This window comes from Polypterus senegalus, chromosome 15, assembly GCF_016835505.1.
Source record: "Polypterus senegalus isolate Bchr_013 chromosome 15, ASM1683550v1, whole genome shotgun sequence".
Taxonomy (NCBI): domain Eukaryota; kingdom Metazoa; phylum Chordata; class Cladistia; order Polypteriformes; family Polypteridae; genus Polypterus; species Polypterus senegalus.
Genome location: NC_053168.1, coordinates 52,116,667 through 52,128,773, shown reverse-complemented (window position 1 = coordinate 52,128,773; position 12,107 = coordinate 52,116,667). Strand labels below are relative to the sequence as shown.

The following is a 12,107-nucleotide window of genomic DNA, read 5'->3' as shown; positions in this document are numbered from 1 at the left end:
CTTAACAGACAGATACTGTCTGAAGGAGTATAGCCTTACGGAGAAATGGTGATTTTTGTGTCAGTGTCTTGTTCGATCTTCTTTAGATTTCTTCCTTCTTTTCCAATGAGTCTTCCAACAAAATTATTGTGTGCCAGAATTTTCAAAGGAATTTCTTCAGTGCTTTAAAAAAAAACAAAAACAAAAAAAAACACACCAAATTAACCAGCATGCGCACACATATACACACGCACATTTATATACATATACAGTACCAGACCAATACCTACAATTTTGTGTCCTGAGCCTCTTTTTGCATGATCTCCAGTATTGTTTTGCAAGCTGCTGAACAACCTTCTGGTGTAGAATGGATGGTTATTGGTTTTTCTGCAGCACCAGCATTTTCTTTGCGATGTATATCAATCCTAAAGGGCGAGGAGGGAGAAAGAAGTTTTAGGGTCCTTAAGATTCAGGAAGCTCAGTCTACAGTATGCAGGCTATGGGCATTGTTTTTGACTAATAAAACATCAACCTCACACAAGTGGGAAAAGCAGTGGCTTGTTTCATAAATGGTGTTCTCAAAAAGAACCATACAAAGCTCGAGTAAACAGTTTATGGACAATGCAGTATAATTAAAAATTTACTCATCAGTGTATGTCCAGGCTTCAGGCAATCAAAATTTCACATTGTTTGGGTCAAGCAAGTACCATACAAACCACCTTGGCTGTAACAGCTCAGCTATAAGAGCATATCTGGAAGGTTCTTTAGCCTTCAACTTTATACTGGATACAAGCAAATGGCAACAGTAAACTCTGCATTAAATAACACTTTAAAATTTAGTGTGAAACACCAGTGTAATGACTTGAAGCCACTTCCCAATCCTATGTTAAAATTTGCAGCAAATGCCAATTCATTACACAAGTATTGGTCCACCAAGCAAGCCGTCAATTAGAATACATTTTTGTTTAATCTGTTCAAAAATGCGCTATGGGGCCCAATGTACTAAAACCTCAGGTTTTAAAATCTCCAACTTGAAGAGCAAGTCGCTCACGACATATCTTTATACCAATACTATTCCGATTAATAAAAGAGCAAACATCTGAAAGCACTGAAACTTAACTTTATCAAAAAATTGCAAAGAACGTGTTTAGCTCCAGTAATTTCATGTGTTAAACTATTTGGCTCAAAACTGACCCACAAAGATCAGTTATGTTCTGCTAAAACAAGACCACGCTTCAAGCAGTTTGAACACTTAAATGCATCTTTGATTAGTTATGCTAATTGAGGACTGGAAAGTTATTTCTCGTGTGTTTGAAAAGACCTGTAAAATTAAGGTCTATAACTAGTTGCAAAAACTATCTTCAATTACTTTCATAATGTAAAAATAAAACCCTATTAAACTTCGTTCTTTTAAGTAAAATCAACATTTAAATGATTAACATAAATAACCTCTTGGAACACTTACAGTACGGTACATCCTGATCAAATGATAGAAAAGTGAAGTGTAGTTCAAATTCCACCCACCCCAAGAATGTAAAAACCTACCATATCCCCAAGGCATGGTTTTGGAATATATTTAACAAAAACATACCCACACACAACTTAATAATAATCTCAATTTTAAACTGGTCTTATTTTTTTTTTTTTTAAATTCTCGGCAATTTTACAACAGGAGAGCCTAGGAAAAAAGCTATACCACCTAGAGATTGTCAAAAAGACAAATACAGTGGGATGCAAAAGTTTGGGCAACCTTGTTAATAATCATTATTTTCCTGTACAAATCGTTGGTTGTTACGATAAAAAATGTCATCTAAATATATCATATAGGAGACACACACAGTGATATTTGAGAAGTGAAATGAAGTTTATTGGATTTACAGAAAGTGTGCAATAATTGTTCAAACAAAATCAGACAGGTGCATAAATTAGGGCACCGTTGTCATTTTATTGATTCCAAAACTTTTAGAACTAAATTATTGGAACTCAAATTGGCTTGGTAAGCTCAGTGACCCCTGACCTACATACACAGGTGAATCCTATAATGAGAAAGTATTTAAGGGGGTCAATTGTAAGTTTCCCTCCTCTAATTTTCTCTGAAGAGTAGCAACATGGGGGTCACAAAACTCTCAAATGACCTGAAGACAAAGATTGTTCATCATCATGGTTTAGGGGAAGGATACAGAAAGCTGTCTGTTTCCACAGTTAGGAACATAGAGGAAATGGAAGACCACAGGCTCAGTTCAAGTTAAGGCTCGAAGTGGCAGACCAAGAAAGATTTCGGATAGACAGAAACGACGAATGGTGAGAACAGTCAGAGTCAACCCACAGACCAGCACCAAAGACCTACAACATCATCTTGCAGCAGATGGAGTCACTGCATCGTTCAACCATTCGGCGCACTTTACACAACGAGATGCTGTATGCGAGAGTGATGCAAAGGAGGCCTTTTCTCCGCCCACAGCACAAACAGAGCCGCTTGAGGTATGCTCAAGCACATTTGGACAAGCCAGCTTCATTTTGGAATAAGGTGCTGTGGACTGATGAAACTAAAATTGAGTTATTTGGGCATAACAAGGGGCGTTCTGCATGGGAGGAAGAAGAACACAGCATTCCAAGAAAAACACCTGCTACCTACAGTAAAATATGGTGGTGGTTCCATTATGCTGTGTGGCCAGTGCAGGGACTGGAAATCTTGTCAAAGTTGAGGGACGCATGGATTCCACTCAGTATCAGCAGATTCTGGAGACCAATGTCCAGGAATCGGTGACAAAGCTGAAGCTGCGTCGGGGCTGGATCTTTCAACAAGACAACGACCCAAAACACTGCTCAAAATCCACTAAGGCATTCATGCAGAGGAACAAGTACAACATTCTGGAATGGCCATCTCAGTCCCCAGACCGGAATATAATTGAAAATCTGTGTGGAGTTAGAGAGCTGTCCATGCTTGGAAGCCATCAAACCTGAATGAACTAGATGTTTTGTAAAGAGGAATGGTCCAAAATACCTTCAACCACAATCCAGACTCTCATTGGAACCTACAGGAAGCATTTAGAGGCTGTAATTTCTGCAAAAGGCGGATCTACTAAATATTTCATTTCTTTTTTGTGGTGCCCAAATTTATACACCTGCCTGATTGAGCAATTATTGCACACTTTCTGTAAATCCAATAAACTTAATTTCACTTCTCAAATATCACTGTGTGCGTTTCCTATATGATATATTTAACTGACATTTTTTTATCGTAACCACCAACGATTTATACAGGAAAATAATGATTATTAACAAGGTTGCCCAAACTTTTGCATCCCACTGTATACCTACATATTGAAGTTTCATAATTATGAAATGTGGTGTACATTAACAAAAATCTCCCAGAGGAAATTAAGCTTTAATAAACTAAAGAGCCAGTGCTTAAAGTGGGCCCCAAAAGGCACCAGTTTAAGTTTAAAACTAAACTCTCAAAACTAAAAATTTCAATATCTTAAGATCAGACATTATGTGAAATAGTGTATTCAGATCATTAAAACTAATCTCCGTTAAAGAATTTCTTCCTTTGGGGCAGGATTTCCTAAAGCTCTGGAACACTTTAGTTTTAGCATCTCTAGCAGTTATTTTCACCTAAGTCTGTCATATGTCTAATGACCAAGAACAATGACAACACCAGACAAAAGCAGCATTCCTAGACCAATTTTATGTAGAGAGAATATCGATTTTATATAGGTTGCATTCTGTTAAAAGCATCAAGCAAAAAGCTTTTGCAGTTATTTCTGGTATAGTCCAAAAGACATACTGTACACGTACAAAACTAAAACAAACTTGCGCTTAACTTAAATTTACATTTCTACCACCCTTCAGCTCTATGGAGGAATATTTCGGACAAAATGAAATAAATAAATGCGTAAATAAATAAAAGTACTGTGAAATGTGAGCATAAATAAATAAGTGTCATGAAATGACAGCCTTAATAAATAAATATGTCATGAAATGAGCATAAATAAATAAATGTCACGAAATATGTTTTTCGTTGCTTATTTATTTATTTCATTTTGTCCATAACATTCCTGCAAACCGTCATGAAATACGGCTTGAAATAAAACTGTCAGTTTCACTCATCAAAGTTGAGAGGGTGGGCTCTAACACGCCCTCTAGTTACTGATTGGTGAATCGATAGCACAAGAATTAGAAAAATGCTTACTACTGCCGATTAAATGGATTCTGCGAAGATATTACGTATTTCAGAGAGAGAATTGAAGATTTATCGGAAGAAATTACAATGTTGGAGGCCCTTTTAGAACCGAGTATTTCACCCTTGTTTTACGAGTAGAAAGTCAGTTGCATATTCGCAGCTACTTTTTCAAACAACTGTACAGCTCTGATCAGTGGTAAAGTTGTTCAGTTCAAAATATTAGGTAGAGCTGCTTTGGGCATTCCATGTCAAAGTACCTAAACTAATACAGCCGTTGCAGCTTACCGTATATCAAACTGGCTCATTCGCCTTGTGATCGTCTTCTCTGATACATCATACAGATCTGCAATCTGTTGTACTTTTAAACCGCATAACAGAAGGTGTTCTATTGACTCAGCTGGAATGTCAAAGGATGGACGTCCAGAGCAGGGTACTGCATCACCTGAACTGGAGTGTAGTAGAGTCTGTTCCACCTGTTCTTCGATAATTTCAAAAACAGTTTCATCTATATCGGAGTCTAAAAGGGCTGCCAACATTCTAATTTCATCCGATAAATCTTCAATTCTCTCTCTGAAATACGTAATATCTTCGGCAGAATCCATTTCATCGGCAGTAGTAAGCATTTTTCTAATTAATTCTTGTGCTATCGATTCACCAATCGATAACTAGAGGGCGTGTTAGAGCCCACCCTCTCAACTTTGACGAGTGAAAGTGACAGTTTTATTTCAAGCCGTATTTCATGACGGTTTGCAGGAATGTTACGGACAAAATGAAATAAATAAATAAGCAACGAAAAACATTGTGACACATTTATTTATTTATGCTCTCATTTCACAGTACTTTTATTTATTTACGCATTTATTTATTTATTTATTTCATTTTGTCCGAAGTATTCCTCCATAATTAAACAGTCTTTCTTCACAACCTTTGACAGTGAAGAGTCCCTTCATTTAAAAAGCCTAAAACCTGTCAATTTTACAGACAGGTACAGTTCATTCAACTAGTCACCAGTGCTTCTACCCATTTCCAATTAGTAATAAAATTGGCAACTGCAGTAGATAAATTAAAATTGACATTTAAAAAAAAACAAAAAAACAAAACACCACAATTGTGTCCAAAACAGCAATGTACAGGTGGGACAACTGCATTACAAAATTTTTGCAGTAGCTCTATTACGGTTGAGTACATTTTGTAACTATGTGGGGAAAGTTTTAAAAATGCATTGAAGCTATGAGAATTCCAATTTAAAATAATCACTTCTGTTCTTTCAGACATTACAAAGGCTCTCTCTCTCTACATCTATATAAAAAATTCAGGGCACAACTAGAGAACACACATTTACACAGAAATAATCCCTTTTAACAGGACACTTGTATGACACTCCTAAACCCAGGCAACAATTACATTTCACTTAAGGAGAAAGTTATTTTAATGTTAACAGGAAAGAAGGTAAAAGACACAATGACATCTTGGCAGAACACCCAATGAAGACTATAGAGCAGAAACAGTCTCATTCTTACCTCTTCAGTGTAGAAAGAACTGAACTTTTAAAGAAATTGATGTAAACACTTTGCTCTGTAGTTTGTAGCCTCTGGTGGATCTCAGCCATTTTGGAAAGTTACTCTTGAAATGCAACTACCTAGCCATGACTACTCATGAAATTATCTACCAGTTTGCCAATAAGAAATTGGTGGAGGGTATTTGGGTAACAATTTGCAATTTAAAATTGACTAACCAATATTGGACTAGGTTTTACAGGATTTGGAGAGTTTGACTAAAATTGGTCTCTTAAAAATGCCTATCAAATTTGGAAACCTTGTGGTCAACCCTTATTTGTATCTCAAGGACCAAGTTACACACTACTAATACAGTGCATTATACAAGGCAACATTTCAGTATTACTGAACTATTGAGATTACCGCTCTACAAATTGTTCTTTGCTGCAAAATTTCTATTTTTCTAAATATTAAATGTTTTTGCACATGTACATTTTTTCACTCTGAGTGAAGCCAGGCAGAATAGCTAGTATACAATATGCACATACAGCATTAAGGATGACTGGCATTTGGGGATCTTTTGATCCGTGGAAAGAATCCACTGAAATTTCTGGCATGCGTTGGAATGGTTCTGTATAGTTTGTCAGAAGGAAGGAGTGAGCAGCGCAAAACGGTCGAGGTCTATAATAATCATGCCTTTCTGAAGAAAGGTGCATTACAAATGTCCTGAACAGAAGGCTGCTGGGAGACCTGTAAATCTGTAATCGTGAGATTAGACAAAAGAAATATAGGCTTCAGACATAAGTGTTAAGACTTAACCAAAATATGTAATCTCTGGCATAAAATGACAGTGGATTATGAATAGAGTATATTTAGCCTTACTGTTGAAACTATAAAACAGTTTTGTTTAGAACAGTACTGTTTAGAATCTGAACTTTGTATATTAAAGGTTTATGCATCCCTGCACTATCTGGTTTTTTCTTGTGGGTACCTTTATTCTGGTTTTGTATAGTTAGCACTGTTTATTCCAAAGATGTTCAGCGTTAGTCTTGCGATTGGTCAGCACCATAATGTGTGCCTTTCTCAAAAATGGGGCATAGCAAGTACTTTAATACATGGATTGAGAAAACAAATGTCTTCTGTAGTTTAAGAGAAAGCAAATCTAGACAGTACATGGAAAATGTATATAGTGATTTTAAATGACTGGTACTTGAGTTTCTCAAGGGTTAGGACTTTGCCTTCCCCAATCTAGTCTCTGCCGTTATGCATTTTTGCACCTTTAGTGTAGGAAGGAGAGAGAAAAATAAAAAAAAAAAAAATAAAAAAAAATTAAGACTTTAGGAGGTAGGACATTTAAATGTTCCATTCACTACAACTTTGGTACTTGTTTCTGAAAAGTCTGCTCATATTCTAAAGGTATCCTGGGTAAGACCCTGCCTTTAGTAACTTTTGGCACAATCTTGATTATCCAACTTCCTTCAACAACCACAATAGCTGCACACATTCCTGTATGAACCAATGAGGAGCTATAAGATTGAAGATGAGAAAAAACATATGACCAAAGACAGGCTATGGAGAGACTTCAGACAACTGCAGAGGTAACCTTAAAATGATCAACTTTACCATAAGGGGGTCAATATAAACTCCTGGACTCGATTTGTGGCAGCTCGTAAATCAGCCTACACAAAGCAGGTCATACGTTAGACTTAGTGATTACTAAAGGACTTAAAGTTGATATAAAGCAGGTCATTGATATCGGTCTATCAGACCATTTCCTTCTACTATTTAATATAGAAATAAAGATAGAAAACGCTCATGAGAAGCATTTTGTTAAAAAATGCTTCTTTGACTCATCAGCTTTAAAGCTTACAACTATTCTAAGCAATCAGTCCGTTTATAATGCCAACTATAATAGCGAGGATAATCGAAATAGTAAAGTGGAAAACTAATTCTAAAGTAAGAACTGCTGTTGACATAATTGCACCTGAAAAGACAGTTAAAAAATCCTCTAGTACTGTTATTCCATGGAAGACCCAAAGAGTGTCTGATTTAAAAAGAACATGTCGTAGAGCTGAGCGTAAATGGAGGAAAACTAAACTAACTATCCATTATGAGATATTGAAGGTTAAAATAACAGAATACAATAACACAGTCCGTCTTGAGAGGCTGCTATTTCTCTAATTATAAATAACTAGTAATCCCAGAGTCTTATTTTCAACAATTGATCGTCTGTTAAACCCAGGTAACACAAAGGAATGCCCCCAGAATACTTCCAGTGAAACCTGTGAGAACATTGCTGTATTTTTCACTCAAAAATGTATGATATATTAGAGATAACATAGTATATCTCCCCAACACTGCAGAACCTCCAAAGCCCCGGTACTCCATTATAAACAAATTAAATGCTTTCACCAGGATAGATTTACCTGAATTACATAGTATAATCTCTCAACTGAAACCCTCCACCTCGTCCTTGATCCAATACCAACCAGGTTTTTCAAAGAAATATCAGGCGTGCTAATTGACAATATTCTGGACATAGTTAGTCATTAGATACGGGGGTCTTTCCAGACTGTCTTAAGACTGCTGTAGTTAAACCCCTGCTCAAGAAAATAATCTTGACCCCTCTGCCTTTGAAAATTTTAGACCCATTTCTAACCTGCCCTTCTTAAGTAAAATTCTAGAGAAGGCAGTCATTATGCAGTTAAATGACCACCTCAATAAACATGCTATTCTTGATACATTTCAGTCAGGCTTCAGAACAAATCACAGCACAGAAACTGCACTTGTTAAAGTAGTAAATGACTTATGGGTAAATACAGACAGGGGCCATTTATCTGTTCTCATCCTCTTAGATCCGAGTGCTGCATTTGACACCATTGATCATATTGTTAGAAATCGCCTTAGTCAATGGGTGGGCCTTTCTGGCAGTGTCTTAAATTGGTTTGAATCCTACCTGGCAGGGAGAAAATTCTTTGCGAGTTGTGGTAATCAAATCTCAAAGACACATGATATCCGATATGGTGTTCCACAAGGCTCTATCCTGGGTCCGCTGTTTTCTCAATCTATATGCTTCCGTTAGGTCAGATTATCTCAGGTTACAACGTGAGCTACCACAGCTATGCTGATGACACACAGCTGTACTTATCTATAGCACCTGATGACTCCGACTCTTTCGATACACTAACACAATGTCTTACTGGTATTTCTGAATGGATGAATAGTAATTTTCTCAAACTAAATAAAGAGAAAACTGAAATTTTAGTAATTGGCAATAATGGATTCAGTGAGGTTATCAGAAATAAACTTGATGCACTAGGATTAAAAGTTAAGACGGAAGTAAAAAATTTAGGGGTAACCGTTGACTGTAATCTGAATTTTAAATCGCATATTCATCAGACCACTAGGACAGCATTTTTCACTTAAGAAACATAGCTAAAGTTAGACCTCTTATATCATTGAAAGATGCTGAGAAATTAATTCACGCTTTTGTTTTCAGTAGACTAGATTACTGTAACGCACTCCTCTCAGGACTACCCAAAAAAGACATAAATCATTTGCAACGAGTGCAGAATGCAGCTGCTAGAATCCTAACTGGGAAAAGAAAATCCGAACACATTTCTCCAGTTTTGATGTCACTACACTGGTTGCCTGTGTCATTCAGGATTGACTTTAAAATACTGCTTATGGTTTATAAAGCCTTAAATAATCGCTCCATTTTATATATCGGAATGCCTGACGCGTTATTCCAAATCGTAACCTTAGATCTTCAAATGAGTGTCTCCTTATAATTCCAAAAGCTAAACTTAAAAGAAGTGGTGAGGCGGCCTTCTGCTGTTATGCACCTAAAATCTGGAATAGCCTGCCAATAGGAATTCGCCAGGCAAATACAGTAGAGCACTTTAAAACACTGCTGAAAACACATTACTTTAACATGGCCTTTTATAACTTCACTTTAACTTAATACTGATACTCTGTATGTTCAATTCTTCATAATAACTATTCACAGTGGCTCCAAAATCCATACTGACCCCTACTCTCTCTTCTGTTTCTTTTTCCGGTTTCTTTGTGGTGGCGGCCTGGGCCACCACCACCTACTCAAAGCATCATGATGCACCAACATTGATGGACTGAAAGCCAGAAGTCTACGTGACCATCATCAGGTCCTTCCATGAAAACCCTAAATACAAAGAGGACTGTTTGACTTATGTTAGGTAGATTGCCCAGAGGGACTGGGCAGTCTCTTGGTCTGGAACCCTACAGATTTTATTTTTTCTCCAGCCTTTGGAGTTTTTTGTTTTTCTGTCCACCCTGGCCATCGGACCTTACTCTTATTCTATGTTAATTAATGTTGACTTATGTTTCTTTTATTGTCTTCTATTTTTCTATTCATTTTGTAAAGCACTTTGAGCTACATTTTTTTGTATGAATATGTGCTATATAAATAAATGATTGATTGAATATAAACTACTGTTTTATTTTTACATTTCAGATGTATTTTTGAAGCATTGTGGTAGAAAGTCTGCATCATAAGCAGCTTGATGCATTTACCCAATTTCATGTTGCTTCCTTTTTTACATAGCATTAATCTTTGAAATTGACAAGCAAACAGTCTATACACCTTCAGGAAAAAAAGTCAAGAATATAGAATAAAAATTGTGTTTAGTTCTTATAAGACAGTTCAAAAAATGAAATCGTGTTTGCCATAATCAAAACTTTTGCTGCCTCAAAGTGCACACATATATAAAGTTAAGGCTTTTGTTCCAAATGTGGGCCTGTGACTCCATTTTAAGCCTCAGACACCAATAATCCCCCCCCTTTAAATACCCTTTTTAAAAAGTTTACTACAGCAAATGTGATTGTGAACTAGTAACTCCAAGTCAAAAACTGGACTAGTTAAAAATTACCTAAAGCTTTAAAATTAGTTTTAAGCAATGGATTTTGCAAGCTTTATAGTACAATGGAGCTATTGACAGCAGTGGATTACACTAGGTTTGCTTTGCCACTATCTGAGCTGCTAGTAAAGAAAGACATTTTCAAACTGCACCCCAACCTGATTAGTTTCACTAGCAAAACTAGTGACTATTAAAAAAAAAAAAGGAAAGAAAGAAAGGACACACCCCACACAACTCAAAATTCACACTTTTGTTCCGTTTAGACTTGACCAGTGGCCTAGACTACAGTTTAGACGTCTGAACCATTAAAAACAGTGCTAAGCTACACCTAATTTCAAACAAACTCTTTAAATGGTTTTAAATTTGCATTATCCTTCATAATACACATGGAATTGAGTGCTGTACATTTACAGAAACAAATTTATTCTACACCAACTACAAACTTGAAAAAAATCTGTTAAAGGGGATTCTGCAAAAATTACCCTTTTTACAAAAACAAAACATGAGAAGTCTTGCCAAGAGCGACTAAAATATGTGTAGAGTCTCTTTACAGTGCAATGACACCTCTACTTTTGCATTGTAAACAAAAGGGTAAACTTGGCAGCTGTCTTTTGAACAGAAGAATTACATGTACATGTTAACAATAAAAGGTATGCATAATGTTTCATAAAACAGCATTTCTATGAGCACAGTCAAACCAAACCAACTGCAAGTCACTGCCCAAGGAAAGTCAAAACTAAGCTTGAGAGAAAACACACCACATAAACACAAAAAAAGTACCTTATACATACTTGGACTGTGTTTGTTTTGTGATGTTCCGGATTGTAGCTCCTTCTTTTCCAATGATAGCACCCACAAATTGGGTTGGAACCAGCATACGTAGAGGTACATCGGACTGCTGTTTGGGTCGACTGGTAGTGCCAGGTGAGCCTTGACGAGGTGGACCCCTTTGACCAAATGCACGCCTTGCTCCCTGGGGATGTTGCGGAGTGGGTTGCTGTGTAGCCATTTCATCAGGAATATAGGTAACCTTCAAGGAGTAGTTTTCTAGCTGATATCCATTTAACTTTTCAATTGCTCTTAATGTGCAAGCATAAAGAGATTAGAAAGAAATTAACAGTAACTGAAGCACTTTAAATCACTAACAGGACAGATCTGCCCCCAAGTAATTAAAATCCATAGGTATATTAAACAATTACGGGCATTTTGCAAAATGTACAAAATATTTTACATCATCAGAATGGGGAAATATTTTAGCTGGCCAAAATGGCTGCATGAAGCCACTATTTAATTCACAAACCTCTGATTTCATCATCATCTCTGCATTTGAAGTAGTGCCTTAAAATGTAGCATTTGTGTACTCTGCCTGCTAAAGCCCACCCTCTCAACTTTGAGGAATGAAAAACTATTTTAAGGGGGTAGAGAAAAAAAGCCACCAACTTGTACAACTCCCTGTAAATTCATCATCTCAAAATACCCTTGAGATGTAAAACACTCCAATATTTCTTCAATTTGTGGAAGGGATTTCTTGTACTCCTCGTTTGCTATTGT

At 36.6% G+C, this 12,107-nt stretch overlaps 1 protein-coding gene across 1 annotated transcript in view; it reads right to left on the bottom strand.

Moving 5' to 3' along the window:
* Window positions 1–12,107, bottom strand: part of igf2bp3 (insulin-like growth factor 2 mRNA binding protein 3) — an 83,213-nt gene that overhangs the window by 27,988 nt on the left and 43,118 nt on the right. The window contains exons 6-8 of the mRNA XM_039736484.1: window positions 11,348–11,635; window positions 270–404; window positions 40–162 (exon numbers count right to left, since the gene is read on the bottom strand). Of these exons, the coding sequence (XP_039592418.1) occupies window positions 40–162; window positions 270–404; window positions 11,348–11,635 (546 nt within the window). The remainder of the gene's footprint in view (window positions 1–39; window positions 163–269; window positions 405–11,347; window positions 11,636–12,107) is intronic.